The sequence below is a fragment of the Hemiscyllium ocellatum genome, chromosome 3, assembly GCF_020745735.1.
Source record: "Hemiscyllium ocellatum isolate sHemOce1 chromosome 3, sHemOce1.pat.X.cur, whole genome shotgun sequence".
NCBI classification, from domain to species: Eukaryota; Metazoa; Chordata; class Chondrichthyes; order Orectolobiformes; family Hemiscylliidae; genus Hemiscyllium; species Hemiscyllium ocellatum.
The window spans coordinates 105,522,983-105,544,000 of record NC_083403.1 but is presented as its reverse complement, the minus strand read 5'-3'; the positions used below and the strand labels follow the sequence as shown (position 1 = coordinate 105,544,000).

The following is a 21,018-nucleotide window of genomic DNA, read 5'->3' as shown; positions in this document are numbered from 1 at the left end:
CTCAATGTATAGCACTGTCCTGCCATAGGTACTGAGAGACTGGAAATAGGGGAATTCCTTTGCCTGTACATTTGAGTTGGAACTAAAATTTGTAAGTACAAAGGTTGCAGGGAAAAGACAGGAGAATGTGGTTGAGAAACACAGCCATGACTTAATGGGCTGAATGGCCTAATTCTGCTTCTGTATCTTACAATCTCATTTTAGGGGTGGTGAGGCACCTCATGGTGCTACATAATGTATTAAAAAAATCTGTCAGAGTTTTGTAATGTTAAGTTTGAATTGTTACATAATGTACCTTTTATAAATTTAATGAATATATTTTGCAGGAAGAAAATTATGACGTTCTCTTGATTTAAGGCCAACACAGAGAATATATATTCAAGATCATTTCAGAAATTCAAGGCTGTAATCAAGGCCGACTTTCCAGTGCAGTACTCGGGAAACTACTTTCAGATTAGACATTAAATTGAGTCTTCCTTCGCCCTCTCGGGGGGATGCAAAAATATTACCTAAAAAAACAACAAAATAACTCTCAAAAGTATTTCATTGGTTGTGAAACACTTTGGTTCTCCTATTGTCCTGAAAGGCACTATGTAAATTCAAGTTCTTTCTATTTCTTCTCTTGATGTTGACTTTACTTTGCCAGAGTGGACAACAGATCAGTTCGATATTGTGATCGGTATACTGTCAGCTCGCCACCACCATGGGTTACGTAATGCACTCCGAAATACCTGGCTGGGGCATTTACAGCATTTGAACCAGCGGTGAGTCACAAATTATTAAAGCATTGAAGTTATTTTTCTGTTTTTTTTTTGAACAATGTTTAGATTAGAAAATAACTGAGAAGAGTGTGCAGTTATATGAAAAATAGCTATTTGGTGTAAAAAAAAATATTCAGGGCTTCTGGAGAAGGAAGTAGAAGAAAGGTTGCAATGTTTAGAGATTCTAAAATCTTACAGCACAGCAGAAGCCTGTTCCCAACAATCCCACCCCCACACTGACTCTTTAAGAAAACCATCTCTTTTCTCTTTCCCCATGGCCAGGCAAGTTTTCCTTTTTTAAATATCGATGTCCAAAATTAGCAAATGAGTGTAAGTAACTGAGAAACAAAAACTTTCAAATAAAGCATTGTTTTTCTTTATTTGACAGACGTCAAAGAAGGTGATGAAGGTATCCAGTGATTTTTAAAAAGTTTTATAGTAGATGGAAGAATGGTAAATGCTTTGACCTAGCATGCACAACCTATGCTATGTAGGATCTCCAGGATGCTTTCTGTATCTTCTATAATCTTTTGTGTAGGAAATGTTGTCAGTGGCAACAGCTTTCAAGTTTGATTAGCAGCTGGTATTGCTGGGACTGTGAAATTAGTAGGTGGCATGTTTATAAATGTGGTTAATGTGTAAGCTTATGCAGGAAGAGAGGGAGTGAGTGAGTGAGTGACCACAAGACAGTCAGGAAGAAATAGGAAGGTGCTGCAGTAGTCTGTTGAATGCACTTCACTCTCCAGCCAGTATTCAATTCTAAATAGTGATGAAAACAATTGTTCATCTGGTTAGTGTAGCCAGAAACAAGTCCATGGAACACGATTATCTCAGCTGTGCAGAAGACAACAGATTACAAGAGTAATTGTGGTAGAAAATTCAATAGTACGAGGAATAATTTTTAAAATAATTTAACTTGTATTTCTAAACAACCAGTTCACCTCTGGCGCGGGTGGGACTTGAAACCTGGGCCTTCCAATCAGAGGTAGGGCCTTTACCACTGCACACGAGTGGGCTAGACTGAGCCTTCCATGCTCAGCCTGGCTCTCAGCTATAATACTCACACAATATCTGTCATAAGCAGACTTCATCTTAATCCCTGTATCATTTGTCATCCAGGGAACATTGAATCTGTTCACTCTAACTTTCCCTTGGGTGGGAATATTTCTTGTCTCAACACTCTTCTTTAAAGACAGCCCATTGTTTGGCTGCAGTTCTGCCTGAAAGTCTTTGATTCCTATTTATTGGGGTCAGACCCACTCTTACCTGACTGAAGTTGGCTTTCCCCCCAGTTAATGTGGGGCGGCATGGTGGCTCAGTGGTTAGCACTGCTGTCTCACAGTGCCAGGGACCCGGGTTTGGTTCCCACCTTGGGCGACTATCTGTGTGGAGTTTGCACATTCTCCCCGTGTCTGTGTGGGATTCCTCCGGGTGCTCCGGTTTCCTCCCACAATCCAAAGATGTGCAGGTCAGGTGAATTGGCCATGCCCAATTGCTCATAGTATTAGGTGCATTAGTCAGGGGTAAATATAGGGCAGGGTAGGGGAATGGGCTTGAGTGGGTTACTCTTCAGAGGGTTGGCGTGGACTTGTTTGTCTGAAGGGCCTGTTTCCATACTATAGGGAATCTACTCTAATCTAAAATTGGAGATGCCAGTGTTGGACTGGGGTGTACAAAGTTAAAAATCACACAACACTATGTTATAGTCCAACAGGTTTATTTGGAAGCACTAGCTTTGAGTGCAGCTCCTTCATCAGTTGGTTGTCCAGGAGTAGCGCTCTGAAAGCTAATGCTTCCAAATAAACCTGTTGGACTATATCCTGGTGTTGTGTGATTTTTAGCTTAATCTAGAATCCTTAATCTAGATTGTTACTTGACCTATTCCAGAGCCAGTCTAAACTTTATGGTACAATGACAACTGTTCTCTAAATCCGCCCCTATTGACACTTAATCCACGGTATATCTCATTTCACATAATCAGGTTTAGAAATGCCTCCTTTCTCATTCCACTGGAAACATACTGATGCAGAAAATTTCCAAATAATACAGGGATTAAAATGAAGAAGAAAAAGTCTGCTTATGACGGATGTTTTGTGAGCTGAGAGTCAGGCTGAGTGTGGAAAGCTCAGTCCTAGGTACTCCACTTGAGGAAGGATGTGAAAGCATTAGACAGAAGAGGTTCAGGGACAGAGGACTTCAATTACTCAATAAATTGAAAGAGTTGGGACCATTTTGTTTGGAGAAGAGAAGATTGAAAAATGATTTAATAGAAATATTAAAATCTTGAGCTGTCTAGACAGCAGATAAGGGAAACTGTTCCCACTGGTGGAAGGATCGAGAACAAGAGGTTGCAGTTTAAAGGTAATTTGCAAAATAAGCAATGGCAACATGAGGAATACCATTTCCATGTAGCCAGTGGTTAGGATCTGGAATGCACTGCTTCAGTGTCATTCAAGAGGGAATTAGATTATCAGAAAAGGCAGAAAATGCAGGGCCTTGGGGAGTGACACAAGGTGAACTGTTCCTTCAGTGAGCCAATACAGAGATGATAGACTAAATGGCCTCCTTTTGCACTGTAACCGTTCTGTGAAGAGTATAAAGTACATAACACGTGCTTAAGTGGTACGTTCATTACGTATACAGGTTGTCAACAGAACAACAGCAGAACTATTACCACTGTTCTTGTCCACAAATACAGGAACATTGGTAAGATCTGAAACATTTTATTCATTCATGGGATGTGAGCATTTCTGACTGGGCTAAGGTTTATTGCCCATCTGTAATTGTTCTTGAGAAGGCGATGATTGTTGTCCTCTTGAGCTGCTGCAGTTCCTTGGTGTGGAGGGAAGTTGTTGAATATGATGTTGATTCTAGCGTATATCTTTAGTAGATGGTGTGCAGACCTCTCATTGTCTTACGCTTTAATGGTGATCATTAAGGCAGGTTGAGGGAGTGGGGAATGTCGGGTTGCCTTGACTGAGTCCAAACATGGCCCAATTGGATAAATCAGGGATTTTTGTTCTTCCTTTCTTCCTGGATGCATTAGATTAGATTAGACTTACAGTGTGGAAACAGGCCCTTCGGCCCAACAAGTCCACACCGACCCGCCGAAGCGCAACCCACCCATACCCCTACATTTACCCCTTTACCTAACACTATGGGCAATTTAGCATGGCCAATTCACCTGACCCGCACATCTTTGTGACTGTGGGAGGAAACCGGAGCACCCGGAGGAAACCCACGCAGACACGGGGAGAACATGCAAACTCCACACAGTCAGTCGCCTGAGTCGGGAATTGAACCCGGGTCTACAGGCGCTGTGAGGCAGCAGTGCTAACCACTGTGCCACCGTGCCGCACTGAAAATATGTTCTCTCCATTCACTGGGTCTATATCCCTTCCCAATGCCAGGGTCTCTCTTCTCCACCCTCCACCTAGCTTCACTGGGTCTGTACAGGGTTTGTCTCCCCTCCTCTCTGTCAGCCTTGGTCTATTCCACTCTTCCCTTCCATATCATGGGACATAGTCCAAGGAATTATCCCTAATGTTTTGGTCAGTATTTATCCCTCAATCAACATCATTAAACTCGATTATCTGGTTATTGTCACCTTTCTGTTTATGGGCACTTTTCTGCACACAATTTGGCTGATGCATTAATTACAATGTCTACTCCAAAGGTACTTCATTGGTTATAAACCAAATGAGATCATGAAATGCACTGTAGATTTTTTTTTGTGTCTCTGGCAGTGTCTTTGCAAAGTTTATAATTGGGACTTATGGCTGCGACATTCCTGATGAGGACAGAGAGGATCCCTACTCCTGTCAATTACTCAACTTTACAAACCCAGGTCAGACTTGCTGGAAATTATTAAAATGCTATACTCTTGTATTTGAGAAGGGAGGACATAATGTACACAAACATACTGGAAATCTGAACATATGCACGTGGAATCTTGTGGCTGGAGCAGGTGGGAATTCAACAACCTCCTACCATTACCTTATATGGTCAAAGGTCCAGGTGCCATATTTAAAGGGCACTAAGACAGTCATTCACTCCTCACTAGACTGGAATGGCACTTAGGCTTCAGGAAGGGACAGCTGCAGTAAAACTTTCAAGCTCCTATTTTCTCGCAGTCACCTCCCCCTCTATCTCCAGACACCCTGCTGTTTTCCCTCCCAGGTTGGTCTGCACCCACCGTTCCCACCATAACAGAGTTTAAGCAAGTACAGGAGTCAGGCCAAGTAGGGATCTACCCCCTAGATTGTCATGGAGGCTCACTACAAACTGAGAAACATGGCAACATAGAAAATAGAAGCAGGAGTAGATCATTCGGCCGTTCAAGCCTGCTGCACTATTCAGTATGATAATATCTGATCGTCCAACGCAATACCCTGTCCCGGCTTTCTCCCCATACCATTTGATCCCTTTAGCAGTAAGAACTATATCTAACTCCTCCTTGACAATATTCAATGTTTTGGCCTCAACCGTTTTCTGTAGCAGAGTTCCACAGGCTCGCCGCTCTATGGCTGAAGAAATTCCTCCTCACCTGAGTCCTAAATGGCCTACCCCATATTCTTAGATCGGGTTCAGGAATTAATTTATTTCTCGCAATGAAATGTTATAATCTGCAGATCCCTGAAGGGATGGTAGAAGCAGTTTCAATAGTAGAAAAAGTCAATTTGTAATGTTAAAGGGAAAATATAAGATGAATGGGAGTAATTTAGTAGTTATGTCAGTGAGCTGGTGCAGTGTCCCAAGTGGCCTACTGTGCTGACTCTGTGACAAGCAGCATGTTTTAGCTTCATTATAAACTAACCTTAGCTAATAATTTAATGTAGATCATTAGCTTTTCCATGTGGTCAGTATTCCAATACAGAGAAACAATTATGAGTTAAGGGTGTGAATTTGTTACTGACCTATGCATGAGTCTTAATGTATCACTGTGTTTTGTCAGCCATGAATTAGTAAACAGCATTTGTACTGCTGAGTCAGAACATTGTGGTTCAAGTCTTAGTTGTGATGAGCACACAATCTCAGTAGACACTCGTCATGGAGGGAGCGCTGCACTGTTGGAGATGCTGTCCTCCAGATGAGATGTTAAACTGAGGCCTTATCCATCCTTTCACTCAGATGTGAAAATTTCTCCTTTGAAGATAAGTAATCTTCCCAATGTTTTCCCTCAGCTGGTATTTATCTCCCATCCAGTATCACTAAGGCTGATGATCCTTCGTTAATACTATATAGCTTGCTAAGTGAGAGTGATGTGACTCCTATATTGCAACAGTGACATCACTGCAAATGTACTTATTGGCTGTAAAGTATAATACAATGGAATGTCTAGAGGCTGTGAGAGATGCTATAGAAATGTAAATCTTCCTTTTCTTTCTTTTTGCAGTTATAGGCCAGGAAATTGAAGCTGTCAGTCTGTTCGGAACTCCTGCTTCAACACTGCTGGGAAGCAAGATTTCAAAGATTGACTTCCGCGTTCTCCATCCCATTATTATTACAAGAGTTGGGGTATTCCATGATCAGGGAGGAGCAGGTTTTCATCAGAATCTCACTGTCCGACTCTACCAAACCACGCTGGAGGTAAATCTCCCCACTTAGTCATGACATCCTATCAATCCCTGAGTTGAGCTTCCAACCTCCTAACCTTGTCCACCACCTAGGCTGCCTTTGTCTTCATTCTTAATTTCACGTTTCTCAGTTCTTGCCTCAGCACATCTATTGCTCAAAGTCTTATCAATTCATTAGTTACTTCTGTACTCTTGGCAACCCGACCATCCTGCACCCATCATAAACTTCAACACGTACATAACTCACACCAAATTTAATTTCTTCGTCATCATTGTGTTTGCTGAGTTAAGTTGGCTCCACAACTAGCAATGCCTCAAATATGAAATTCTCAATTTTCAAATAACTTTAAAAGCCTTACGTTATTGTTCACCTTGTAATCTGCACAGGCCCTATAATTTTCCCTGTTTCTGTAACTTCCTCTCGACCCTACAACCCTTCCTCCCTCTGTAGCCTCCTCCAAGTCCCTACAATGTTCCCCCTCTCTCTGTAACAGCTTCCACCATTGTGGTGCTCATTTTAGACTTGGGCTAAAATCAGAATGCGTCTCAAATATTAGATTAATTTTTTTTAAAGTCACTTTTATCTCATGGGTATTGCAGTCATTGATAACTTATCACTGCCCCTGGAGAAAGTTGTGATGGTTAAGGTAACCAAGTGATTAGCTGGCACATTACACGGGAAACGGATTGAACCAGCCAGCACTGTAACAGTTTGTTGGAACTCTAGCCTGTTATTCACAGAGTGGAAGTTGTTGCTGTATTATTGTGTGAATATTTTACCAGGAGGTGATTGCCAGTGCCCGCTTCAGTCCACTCAGCTCGGGAGTACAAGTGAACCAACTGTGGTATAAACCAGTGGAAAGATTCCTTTTACCTAAGGTACAAGCAAAGGTTTAATAGTTTTGTTCCTTTTCATTTGTTGATCGTGCTGAGTAACCTTTTAGAAAATCCAATCTGTATTGTGTGCTGCATCCTTTGTGATATTTCTTCTCCCCAGTCTATTCAGGTCTTGCGATGAAGTATTCTGCTTAGATGTCTGCAGAGCTACTGTTAACCGGCCCATTAAGCAATCTTGATGATAGCAATCTTGGGAGAAAGTGAGGACTGCACATGCTGGAGATCAGAGTCAAAAGTGTGGTGCTGGAAAAGCAGTCAGTCAGGCAGCATCCGAGCAGCAGGAGAGTCAACATTTCAAGCATAAGCTCTTCATCAGGAATGTGAGCTTATGCTAGAAATGCCGATTCTCCTGCTCCTCGGATGCTGTCTGACCGGCTGTGCTTTTCCAGCACCACACGTTTTGACTCTGATAGCAATTTTGGGTGACCCCCAATGTTTTCCTCCTCTTTCCCAAAGGAAAGTACCAGGTTCCTAGTTTGCTTCGCTCTGGTCCTCACACTTCACATCCAGAGGATTCGCATTCTGAGCCCATTTTATTAGCTGGTATTTGTCTTCTTTTGGGGATATCAATATGGCTGCATCAGCCATTCTAAGATATTGCTCACTACCCAGTGAGTTAAAAATATAATGTATATCAGCCTAATAGATTAAGGTTTATTTTGTTTTGTTACAAAGTCCAACTTAATTTATCCATTTTCTTCAATTATCCTCCGATTGCTTAACTTCCCTTTGCTTTTCAAGATTTTTAAACCTGTCATCATTTCCCTCAGTCTAGCTCCATGTCCATCTCTCCAGAAGATAATGTTTTGATCACTTCAGTCTGAAGTCCACCTTGCTCGCAGTGCCAAAACTAACCTAGCCAGAATCTCAAATGATGTTCCTTGTGGCAACGGCCACTGTATGTTAAACTTCAATCCCTCCATTAATGTTTCTTCAGTGTACATTGTGATATTTATTATACTTTCACCCTATTAAACTCTATCTCAAATATGACGTCTCCATAATTCACTTTGCAAAGATAGTTCCAGAACTATTTATTGGTTTAAATTGTATTGAATGCAATGATGAGTTTGAAGCCATGTGCCTAGAGTGTGAACTTCAATGGCAGTGTCCAGTGACACTATCACCAACCTTCACTTTCTCCCTCACACCGCTTCTACCTTCTACCCTTCTACCTTCTGTATGTGACTCTCTTCCTGATTCTCCAGATTGTCCATCAGCTATAAGACATGAGTCAAGAGTGTGATGGAATATCCTCCACTTGGCTGGATAAGTGCATCTTGAGAAACTCTACACCATCCAGGGTATATGATTGACATTCCACCCATCACATTTAAATATTCACTCCTTTCCCAAGACATGTGCAAAGGCAGCAGTACGTACTTTGTATAAGATACAAAACGCCCTTCACAGCACCTTTCAAACCCATGACTTCTACCACCTAGAAGGACAAGGATGGAAGATACATAGGAACACCACAACCTGCAAGTTTCCCTCCAAGCCAGTCACCATCCAGTCTTCAAACTATATTGCTGTTTCTGGACTATCGTCCGATTATCATCCTGGAACTCCCTTTTTAATGACATTGTGGACATAGCAAATGGACTACAGTGTTTAAGAAGGTAGTTACCCGTCCTTTACGAGGGCAGTTGGGAATGGGCAATTAACAATGATCCTCACATCTCATGAGTAAATTAACAAAAATGTATAAAATCTCAAATCATGAGATTTAAAACACCTGTTTTGACAGGGCTTTGAAGGCACCATTGCTTGGGAGAGCCAAGACTCTCAGTACCTCATTACCACAAACCTCACTGATGTCGTCCTTGACAGTGGAGGAGGTGTTCTTAGATTCTCTGCAGTAAGTCAATCTTCGTGTTACAGTAACGTAACTAGTCAGGACTACTATAGAAAAGTGATTAGGAGTAGAAGACATTGGGGAATGACTACTATTGGAGGTACAGTGCTGAGGATGTGTTGTGCAGTTGTGGGGATAGTGCTGAGGGAGCACTGCAAGAGGCAATATTGTGGGAATGTTGCACAGCTTTTTCAATTAAATGTGCAAGAATGTGACTGATTAGTGTTAAAGGCATGTTAACTGTGGTAAAAATATTATGCTGGGTATTGATTTTAAGTATGTGTGTTTATGTACATTATTTGTGTATATTTTCCCCTTCTAATTTTCCTCCTAATTTTCCACCGGTGGTTGTTGTATAGGCTCAGCTTCAGGCAGAGAAGCAGGTGATTCAGGATGGTTTTGGACAGAATGTGGCCGCTGTGGCTGGGGGTTTTACCTACACCATTCATGGTAAGTCAGTGAAAGACCAAGCTGCAACCCTGTAAACTGTTTAATCCCTTAAGTTTAAAAAAGATGTTGCTGAAACAGTCATGTAGGGAAATAACTAGAAAAGATATTGGCCTTAAAGATTCAATAGTCTGAGCACCTAAGAGGTAACATAAAAGCTCTTTAGTGTGACATAAGAAGTTAGGAAAATTATCATGATGCTGTCAAAATCTGACAGATGCATTGATATCCCAAATAGAAGGAAAACTTGCTATCTTACCTGGTCTGGGTCTATATGTGTGTCCAATCCTTCATTAATTTGGTTGATTCTTAATACTGTTTCAAGTGAGCTCAGAATTGCCTCAAACTGATGGCAACTAGGAATGGGCAGTACCCATATACGCTTGTGGAGAACAATTTTTTAAAAGTACTTTCTGCATAATTTACTGCCTTACTATATTATTGTCATTAAGTAACTTTAGCACGAATAGCATAGGATCAACATGGTTTTATAAAAATGACCACCTGTTCGGCAAAATTGTTAGAGCTTTTGAGAATGAAACTAGTAAGGTAGATAAAGGTGAACCAGTAGATGTAATATACTTGAATTTCCAAATGACATTTGATAAGGTGTCACAGGTAAAGTTAATACACAAGGTAAGGTCTTATGGAGATGAGGGGCTATATTAGCACAGGTATAGGATTGCTTAATAGTAAGGAAACAAAGAGTAGGGATTCGCAGGTAATTTTCAGACTGTGCCTAGTGGAATGCCGCAAGCCTTAGTTGTTTACCATCTTTACTGCTGTCTCTTCATCTGTCATTGATATTGTATCTAAGTTTGCTAGTGACACACGGCTAGGTGACAAGGGCACAAAGAGGCTGGAAATAGTCATAGACAGCTTAAGTAAGTGGACAGTAAGGTGGCAAATAGAGTGTAACATGGAGGAAGGGTGAAGTTATTCAGAAGGCAAAGCAGAATATCCTTTTGAAAGATGTGAAATGTGGAAATATTAATGTTCAGAGACTTTGGTGTACTCACGCAAGGACCATAAATTTAGCCTGCAAGTACAGTAAGCAATTAGTAAAGCAAATGGCATATTGGCTTTATTGCAAGTGGATTGAAGTAAAAGAATAAAGAAGTCTTGCTACAATTGTACAGGACTTAAGGAGACAACACCTGGAATATTTTGTGCAATTCTGGTCTCTATATTCCATTGAAGACAGAAGAGTGAAAGTTCGTTATATTGGTCCATGAAATGAGAGGATTATTCTACAATAAGCCGAGTAAATTGGCATTTATTCTTTGGAGCTTGGAAGAATCAGACATGATTCCATTGAAACATTGACAATGGGTTGTTTTACCTGATTGGGGAATCTAGAGGCTGGGGGACACAGTTTTAGGATAAGACATTGATAATTTCAGACAGGGATGAAAAAAAAATTCTTCGAGTTTTTTTTGGAATTCTCTACCAATCATTAAATATATTTAAGGCTGGGATATGCAGATTTGTGGCCTCGTGGAATCCAAGGATTTGGGGAAACAGGTGAAAAAATGGAGTTGAAACCCAAGAGGTCATTGATGATTGGATTGAATAGTGGCGCAGTCTCAATGGATCATATAGTATGCTTCTGTTTCTGTGTTGACTCTTTGCAGTTTTCTGACACAATAAGCACCCTATTACCCCCATGATAACTTGCCTGAAATTTAATGATGAGGATTCCTACAAGACCAGATTCAATTTGTCATTTTACTCATCTTTTTCAGATGGTGCTACACTCTTGGAAAGCCTCACCACTAGGCCCAAGCGGTTTGAAATCCACAAAAATAAGCTCAGGGAAGAAGATGCTGCCTTACAAAAAGAAAGCCAAACCTATCAAGATATTGTTTTTGTAGATGTAATAGACACATACAGAAATGTGCCACACAAGTTGCTTCAGTTTTATCAGTGGTAAGGGATATTCTTCATTTTCTTCACACTTCTGGTTCAGAAGATTGCACTCTCACCTCTGCATCTAAAAAAATGGCTTCAAATCCCATTCTGAAAGTTGAGCACAAAATTCAGCTTTACACTCCCAATGCCAGTACTGAGGGAGTGCAAGCTATTGGAAGTGCCAACATTTTGATGTGAGTTCAAACTGAGGTTTGGTGCCCTCTCTCAGACAGACAAATAACATCACACGGCACTTTATAGAATAAAAGCAGAGAATTTCTCTCCAGAAATGGGATCAATATTTACCCCTCAAACAACACCTACAAATAATATCTGATCAAATATTGAATGGCTGTTTGTGAATGCCCTGTATGCCAACTGTCTCCAGTGCTTCCAGTATTCTAGCAGAACCTACACCAAAGGAAGCATTTAATTTTTTTTAAGAGTTTTGGGGCGTCTTAATGTCATGACAGGCAGCATAGACATTCAAGTCTTTTCCTTTTAATTATATTACTGTGATGGTGCTTTTCTTTGGGTAACTTAAGCACTTGAAACTTAGGAGTTTTCCTTGAATGTACACACCGACACACGCACACACACTCTCTCTCTCTCTCTCTCTCTGTCTCTCTCTCTTACTGAAAGCTTGTTTGATAATATCATGAATTCTGAACCTGCTTTTACCTCACAAACAGGTCTGTGAAGACAACGAGTTTCAAGCTGCTACTAAAAACGGATGATGATTGTTATGTCGATGTGGAGGCAGTACTGGACAGAGCCGGAGAGAGACTGGGAGCTACGAATGTGTGGTGGGGAAAGTCAGTATCTGTGTATTCGTGACAGCTTTATAAGTCATTCAGTCATTCCGAGGTAGCGATTTGCAGGGCTATGTGGCACTCGTGTTGGAATCATTCACATCATTCTTTTGAACACAATAATGATAGCTGAGTGGTCTTTTGCACTACATACATTTGTTCCATAATTTGACTCTGTATAGCTGTTATTGAAGATCTGGCTGCCTGCTTGTTAAAGTCACTGCATTTTCTATTTGTTTGCCTGAATTACTGGATAACTTGCCTAATGAGTCACATTTTTTCTTACCAGATATTCCTGGGAATTAATTTGCATAAGTCTGTGTCATATTTATTTATCTCAGACGTTTTCTTAAATGTGATCTATCCTTTGTTCAATTCTCCCCAGCTTGTCAATAAATTATTTTTTAGCTGTGGATTAACCTCACATCTTTCATGTGCTGTTACTGCTTTCTTTTATTTGTCTTGCTATCCCTTCCTAGCTAAATGGTTTCATGTTCAAAGAAAGCTTGACAGATCTCAATATCAAATGCCCAGTGACCTCCACCACTCGATTTCAGTGGAATGTGTTTCCTGAGAATTTGATAAGTACCAAGTGGAAAACCAGTTGAAGCTGATGTGATATGTTACTCACCTTAACACAAAAGACGTGGAGCTTTGGAGTAATATGACCAAGGAAGTTAATTTCTGAATTAGAACATGAAATGCTGGAAGCACTCAGCAAGTGAGCCAACAGCTGGAGGGAAAGAAAAATAGATTTAATGCTTCAGGTCAGTTACTTTATCAGAACTGGAAGATATTACAAATGTAATAACTTTTAACCAAATACAGAGCAGAGAAGGGGGATGGTGGGGAAGAACAAAACGGGAGGACTGTGATATGGTGTAAGGCAGGAGGAATTAAAAGGCCAAAATGCTGGATGCAAGAGAAAAGTAGTTGATAATTACAGAGGTATCTGAGGGAAATGTTACAGAATGTCCAAGTGGAAGTGGACAAATAAGTTTTAATGTAATTAAATTTTACAGCAAGGCTGAAAGGCTTATATAAAAGTACCTAGCCTGTTGTTTCTCAAGTTTGTGTTAAACTTAGAAATTGTTAATCAGCAAAATCTTCCCAATTGCGAGGGTAGCTCATTGGACTGAAGCATTAACTGTTTTTCTCTCTATGGTTGTATTTTTCCAGCATTTTCTGTTTCCACTACAGATTTATAGCATCTGCAGTATTTTACAGATTTTTAAAAAAAATTTGTTCAGAAAGACCCGGCATTCATTTATTTTCACAAATGATTTCCTTAGTTTCAGGCAGAATTGGGCAGTGGATGGAAGTGGGAAGTGGATGGAGCTGGAATACCCAAGTCTGGTCTATCCGGATTTTGCCTGTGGTTCTGGTTACGTCGTCTCTCACAACTTAATTCAATGGCTGGCAGAGAACGCCAAGACACTAAAAGTCTATCAGGTGTTGGGCACTTTGTGGGTTTTAACTGGCTTGTGTATAACGTGGTTGAAAAGTATTTACTGGTTACTTGAATCCATTTTACTAATAGAGCCATTTTTTGTCTTAGCAATTCCTAAGGTCCGTATTGTTCCTCTTTTGGTTGCATAATATAATAAAAATTGTTAATTAATCGTAGCAATGAATCTCTATCAGGTGCTTTACAACTGACTCAGGCAGGAGAGCACTAGTTAAAAGCTATGGGAACCAGAGGTTCAGAGTCATATGGTCTTTTCAAACATGTCACATAAGAAATATGAGCTAAAGTGGACTATATTACCCCTTGGATCCCAATATGCAATAAAATAATGGCTGATCTTCTCCATAAACTCCATTTTCCAAAGGGTGTGAAACTAATTGTGTGTTGCTAACTACAGCTATGGACAGGGTAGATGGTAGAGTCTCTAATGCTTTTAGCAACAAATGACTGAACAGGAATATCTTCTGCTCTTGCCACCTGTCAGTAGTGTATTGGAAGGATTTGCAGAAGGATATTTAACCTAATTTGGCCACAACATAAACACATGTTCCTTGGCTATCATGCCATGGGTGGGGTCTCAAACCTGGAGATTATGGCCTCAGAAGTAGGGATGCTACTTGCTGTATTATTAAAACCTCCTTCCAGACCACATCTGACTGTCATAGTCAGTAAGAAAATGAAAGGTGCTAAAATGGTAAAGAACTTTGAATTGAGAGATTAAAGTCTGAAATGTTTTAGTAGTACAAGTAAAAACCTTGCTATAACTGCATTTCTTGCATGGTATATGGGAACGAGCAACATCCCTTGTATCTTACCTTTTCAGACCAATAATCTAAGGAACATGTTCTCTATGGACAGTTTTACTTCTAGTTAAGATCTAACTCAGGCTGTTGCATTTGTGGCATCTCAGGATATGGGCAAGGCCAACATATTACTGCCTATCTCTAGTTGCCCTTGAGAAGTAAGTAGTGATCCTTTTTGATCTGGGGAGGAATTACTGTCACGGTGCTTTTAGGTGAGAGTGCTTTTGCCACAATGTTTATGGAGGAAAAGGGATATATTTTCGAGTCAGAATGGGTGAGACTTAGAGGCAATGGTGTCATACGCAGCATCTGCCCTTGTCCTGGGAATGTCTCAAAGATTGTTTTGAAAGATCATCTTCACTGTTCATGTTTGTTGAAGCAGTCCCAAACCTTTTAGGAGTGAAATTGCGAAATGAGAAAACTTGTGCAATTCATATTGTAATCAATTACATGCAGAAAATATTGGATATGTGAAGGACTTTCTGATCTGTATTGTAACTGCAGGGTGAAGATGTCAGCATGGGTATTTGGATGGCTGCAGTTGGACCTCAGCGACATCAGGTGAATATTCAACATTTCTACTGTTGTTTAGTGTGAGTCTAGAGTTTTACAATGTGTAAAGTGATCAGTCCCTTTCCCAAAAAAGAACAAAATTAGGCATTTGAGGCAGATTTTCACAGTACCTGTACATGTTACTTTACAATATTGTAATGTACAACACAACATCATGCCAGAGTCCAATTGGTCTATACCAGTGTTAGTGCTTCTTCCACCCTGTCTTTATCTCAACCAGCTTTCTTCATGTGCTCAAGTATCCCCTTAAATCCATCAATTCTATTTGCCATAGTATTGCAATAGTAATAAGTTCCTTATTTCAGAGGGATTAGGATATGGAAGTGTCACTGAATTCCTGACTGGATTTATTAGTGACACGCTTATTTATGGCCCATCCTTTTAGATCTCCACGCAAGTGTAACTTTCACGTTCATAAAAGCCTTTAACAACTGCTGTAACTTTTCTATTCTTGGCTTTGAATCTATTGTAGCTTGTACTAAAACGTCCACTTATTCTTCCATCCTCCTGCTGACAAGGATCCTCGCTGGCTGTGTGAAAAGAAATGTCTGCACGGTGCTCTATCATCCCCACAGTACTCTCCAAAGGAGTTGCTTGAGTTGTGGAAGAACAAGGAAGAGTGTGGAAACCCCTGTCACTGTCAAAAGTGAGATTGTCAGTGAATTCTCAGCAAGACACAGCAAATGTCAAAGATCTTTTTGGCTCGGGTAACCTGGACTGTGAGTCAGAACACCATGCTTTGTTTCATCTGCGGTTCGTCTTTCATCAAAAGATGAGGTATCAGTCTTGACAAACCCGATAACAGTTGGATTGAAATGACTGTGTTCATAAAGGAACAACCTATCTTGTCTTCTAATTCCACTGGCCCTATGGACTTTTAACTGCTACTGAGCTTGCCCCCATTTTCATTTTGGTTCTGAGCTGGTACTGTTCCACCTGTGTCATTGGCTAGACACAGCCTTTATGGGTGTTGCAATTTAAGAAGTTGACAGAAGAAAAAATAGAAAAACCTTCATATTTTTGTAAGTGAGGAAAAAAGTGTTCCAAATCATTTTCTATTCTCCATATTCCACCATATTAATTAGATTCAAGAAAAGAAATAAACAATATGAGCAGGAAATAAATAATGATTCAGGAAGAAAGGAGTGGAAAATGTTTTAAGCAATCAATGTAGTAAAGTACAAAACACTGAATTTAGTGGGTATACACCTTAATTGGCAGTATTCCCCAGAGGCCTTATTTTTTGTATTGTGGTTACCAATGACTTAATGAAGAGAGTATTATATATTCAAACAAACATGCTGATAACACTAAATTAGGTGATAGAGGTGGGTAACATTGATGCACTCAGTTTGTAACTTTAAGACTGCAACTAGGAAAAACCGGCCAAATGGGAGCTCATGGTGGGCAAGTGATGAAAAAAGCAAATGGATGGTCAAGGTTTGGAACGTGCTGCAAAGAAGCTTTGAATTTCTACAGTGCAGCTTGTGGATTTTACCAATGCTGCTACTATGGTGAAGGGAGTGAATACTGGTGATGGATGAGGTGGCAATCAAATTGCTCCTTAGTACTGGATTGTGTCAATTTTCTTCGGTTTTTGGAGCTGCAATGATACTGGTAAGTAGGGAATATGCCATCATACTCCTGATATGTGCCTTTTAGGTGCTGGGCAGGTAATGGGGAGTCAAGATATGAATTAGTCACCACAAAATTTCTAGCTTTTGACCTCTTGTAACTGGTCCAGTTCAATCTTTCTTTGGTCAAACTTGATTGAATTTTCAGAGGACGTAACCAAATAGATTGATTGGGGGCAGATCGGTAGACATTGTCTACATCAACTTTAGTAAAGGCTTTGACAAGGTTCCACATGATGGATTAATTAGTAAAGTTAGATCACATGGGATTAATGGAAAACTTGCCAATTAGATGTAAATTTGGCTTGATGGTGGGAGACAGAGGGGGTTGTTTTTCAGTCTGAAGGCCTGAGACAGGACTGTTCTGCAGGGGTCAGTGCTGTGTCCAGTTTTGTTTGTCATTTTATATAAATGATTTGGATGAGAATTTAGGAGGCATGGTTAGTAAGTTTGTAGGTGACATGGTATAATCAACTGTGAAGGTGATTATCCAAGATTAGAAAGGGATCTTGATCAGTTGGGATAATAGGCTAAAAAGTGGCAGATGGAGTTTAAATTTATCTAAATGAACAAGGGCAGGATTTGTATAGTTAATGGGTAGTGTTGTAGAACTGAGACTTAGGGGTTCAGATAAATAGTTCTTTGAAGTTTTCATCACAGGTAGACAGGGTGGTTAAGAAGGTGTACGTAACATGTTTGCTTTCATGCTCAGACCATTGAGTAGAGGAGTTGGGATATCATGTTGTGGTGATACAGGATGTTAATGAGGCCACTTATGGAGTACAGTCCTGGTTGCTCTGCTGCAGGAAGGATATTAAATTGGAGAGGATTCAGAAAAGATTTGAGAATGTTGTTTGAGTTATAAGGAGAGACTGAGACCTTTTTTTTACTGGAATGTAGGATGTTGAGGGGTTACTTTGTAGAGGTTTATAAAATTGTGAGGGGCATAGATAAGGTGAATAGCAAAGGTGTTTCCCCTTAGGGTGGACGAGTTCAAAGCTAGAAGTCATACTTTTAAGATGAGAGGAGAAAGATTTAAAAGGGACATGATTTCTTTTTAAACACAGTGATTTGTGTGTGGAATGAACTGCCTGAGGATGTGTAAATGCAGGGACAGTTACAACATTTAAAAGACATTTGGATTGGTTTTATGAATAGGAAAGGTTTAGAGGGATATGGGTCATACAGTCAAGTGGGACAAGTTTCGTTTGGGAAACGTGGTCAGCGTGGATGAATTGGAGCGAAGGGTCTGTTTCTGTGCTGGATGACTGAGTTAGGATATTCAACTCAAAAAGCGAGCCAGGCTTCCTCAGGGTAGGTCTAGGCACCACGTTGAGAGGCAACTGAGATTAGGACAGCTAACCCCTGCTGCTAGGGTGAAGGGACTCAGGATATTTACATGGTACATGGAATGGTTCAGAAGTGATCTTATTGAAAGACTTATTATCTTCTCAGGAAATAGTAAAGTTCAATATTAGCACAAACCGATGAGAAAAACTTTAAGCTAAGACAAAAAGTGCCTACAAGTTTACCAGCTTCATACTGTGAGGGTGGTAATTTACAATAGCCTATCCAGCAATGAGGGGAAGAGCAGGATGCTGGTGGCAGAAGCTATTGTAAACAAAGTTTGTTGGGAAGTGTGCCCTTTGCAGATCAGTGAGTAGCAATTAGACTGGATATCAGTTTGCTTCAGTACAAATTCTTGGTTGGGTCTTACACTCAGGGCCAGTTTATTGGAAATGAAACAACCCAACATGAGATGGAACTTGTTGGCCCTGACAGTAGTTTATACTGTTGCACTGCTGGTGGATCCTGATTAAACAGAAAGCTGTGCTTCTGGTTGCATTCATACCACGTCACTAGTAGCTCCTTCTCTAAGGAGTCAGCTCCTTTCTTTGCCTTTGATAACGTGATGATATCTAACCAGACCAGATATAGATAACTTTCCTTCGAGGTGAAGGTCATTCACATTGCTACAGGTGTCATACAAAATGCAATAGAACTGTTTCACAATTATGCATATTGCCATTGTCCTATATAAGTTGGGCATTTAGTAAAATTTAGTCTTCAGTATGATGTAACCATATTGCAGTTTCAGAATGGTAACACTAAATAAAGGAATAAAAACATGCCTCCAGCAAAAACCTTTTATTATATTTGCATAGGTTCTTCATACAAATATGTATCAATGTCAAATGTAATTCGAACTCTTGGAATCCACAACTTTCTACATAAAACATCTTTAAATGTGTAGGAGACTATACTTCCCAGAGAGAAAGCTTTGAAGGAGAGTAATATTCTACACGTTCTGAGATGCTTTGAACCCTAGAGGTGATATACCTAAACTGGAGGAATCTGTGAAGAGACCTACCTTGGAGTTCAGGCAGCACATGATTAGTTTATAGGGTCTAAGGCTACAGGCAAACTACAAAAAGCAACAGGGGTAGGAAGATCAGTTTTTAACTGTTATTTTTACTGTTCCAAGTTTGGATTCCCCCCAAGATGCAAATATTTTCTTGGTTTTATTTTTCACTCTCTCAAATGTCTGTCTCTCACCATCACACAAGGAAATTGAGAAGCATAGGAGAGACCAGACTCCAGTGACACATTTAATGCTGAAATAGTCTAGTGCTAGGAAGTATTCTTAATAGCTCATGCAAAACTCTCACATTACCACAGCCCTCAGAAGTGAATTGTCCTAAAGTCTGTATTCAAGGACAAAGTCTAGAATTGGATTGTGTGGTCACATTATAGGTATAGGATGTACAGATGTTAACAAAAATTAATATCAGTCGACTTAATTAACTTTCAAAATGACGTAGGGATGTATACGATGTAAAAGTTTCAATTTATGGTCATTCCCACCATAAAATGTAAGTTATTCCTAACAGCTTCTGCAATTGCTCAAACTTTCTGACAGAGTGCTATTTTACACTGGATTTATAAATATATCTCTTCTCCAATAACACTTAGAACATTATTCTCCTTTTAAAGCTTTATCACTCCTTCAACAATTCTCTCTGCTCCATGCAATATAGCTGGGAGGACAAGATGCTTTTCAGCATGAGTCCACTCTGCAGTCACCACCAAGACAGTTCCACTTTAACCCAGTGTGATTTCATAATGTAGGGGCAAGGAGGGATTTTGAATTTGGGAGTGCATTCGGCCAAGAATTATCTAAACTAATCTGCAGAAGGTATCTGGAGTTGAAATGCTTGTTAAGCTATGAATCAGAGTCCAATCCATTAACATTAAGGCCAAATGCCAGAACCATCAAAAGACACAACACTGAACCTTTCAAATCATTTCAAGTTATTTGTGGTTCAGAACCATTACTGTAAAAACATGTTTGAGAATGAGGTTAAGGTTAACCACTGAAAATCTGCATTAGGACAATCAGTAAATATTTGGTGTAATCGTTAAATAAAACATGTTAATTTTCAAACTGTTATAAACTGCATCTTCCAGATTATTTATCCCGTAAAGATAAATTGAGCTTTGTATTTTTTCTTTACCAAAAACAATTAAATATAAAGTTGAGAGTTTTGATGCAGGTGCAAATTATAATGTGGACATTGTAAAATCTACATCACATTCTGTAGCTTCAAGGCTGGCATTAAATAAAACTGCTGTCCACTGACCGACAACTAGCCAGCATTGTTTTAAATGCAGATGTAAAGAAGTACTGCTTTTAAAGTTGCACGTATCGGATCACATTCATCTTGAATAGTGCTGGGATCCTGTTAAAAGATACCTTCGCTCAAGGCTCTGCGTTATGGTTCCTTTCCTTTATATATAATCAGCTAGCCACTGCAGCTACCATCGCACTAATATACAGTCTCCGCTTTCTATTGAGTAATATGAAAGAGGCTTTAGGTCGTTATCCATATCTATTTCCACATCCATCTAAGAAAAAAAAATTAAAAATCAGTCCTAGAATTACTAAGAGGATAGAATACCACATACTTGTGTAAAAGTCAATTCGTGAGACCAAATTTTAATTTGAAAAGTATAACATTGACTTTTAATACTTTCGAGGAATTAAAATCCAGCTTCTGCCATTGTCTCACTACCTCTTTATGACAGTACTTCAGCCAAACATTCTCAGGTCAAAGATGTACTCACCAATCCACCCTCAAAAGGAGCTAAACAGACATGAGGAGCTGAACAGCCAGCTTTGAATGAATAGCTTTGGCCAAGGGCAGGTTGGACTTCAATTAGCAAGTGGTGACTAGTAGAATTGCATTTTTCAGGGAGTGACTTTTCCACGAGTTCTTC

The 21,018-nt window shown here is 39.9% G+C and overlaps 2 protein-coding genes across 4 annotated transcripts in view; one reads left to right on the top strand and one right to left on the bottom strand.

The window, feature by feature from the left end:
* Nucleotides 1-18,893, top strand: part of b3galnt2 (beta-1,3-N-acetylgalactosaminyltransferase 2) — a 35,378-nt gene extending 16,485 nt beyond the window's left edge. For both annotated transcript variants that reach the window (XM_060852650.1, XM_060852659.1), the window contains exons 2-12: nucleotides 647-764; nucleotides 4,508-4,608; nucleotides 6,157-6,350; nucleotides 7,121-7,216; nucleotides 8,985-9,095; nucleotides 9,452-9,542; nucleotides 11,285-11,468; nucleotides 12,143-12,265; nucleotides 13,555-13,714; nucleotides 15,038-15,094; nucleotides 15,625-18,893. In XM_060852650.1, the coding sequence (XP_060708633.1) occupies nucleotides 647-764; nucleotides 4,508-4,608; nucleotides 6,157-6,350; nucleotides 7,121-7,216; nucleotides 8,985-9,095; nucleotides 9,452-9,542; nucleotides 11,285-11,468; nucleotides 12,143-12,265; nucleotides 13,555-13,714; nucleotides 15,038-15,094; nucleotides 15,625-15,756 (1,367 nt within the window). In that variant the 3' untranslated portion in view covers nucleotides 15,757-18,893. The remainder of the gene's footprint in view (nucleotides 1-646; nucleotides 765-4,507; nucleotides 4,609-6,156; nucleotides 6,351-7,120; nucleotides 7,217-8,984; nucleotides 9,096-9,451; nucleotides 9,543-11,284; nucleotides 11,469-12,142; nucleotides 12,266-13,554; nucleotides 13,715-15,037; nucleotides 15,095-15,624) is intronic.
* The window catches only part of tbce (tubulin folding cofactor E), a 67,287-nt gene continuing 65,142 nt past the window's right edge, over nucleotides 18,874-21,018 (bottom strand). For both annotated transcript variants that reach the window (XM_060852633.1, XM_060852642.1), the window contains exon 17: nucleotides 18,874-20,646. In XM_060852633.1, coding sequence (XP_060708616.1) covers nucleotides 20,557-20,646 — 90 coding nt within the window. In that variant the 3' untranslated portion in view covers nucleotides 18,874-20,556. The remainder of the gene's footprint in view (nucleotides 20,647-21,018) is intronic.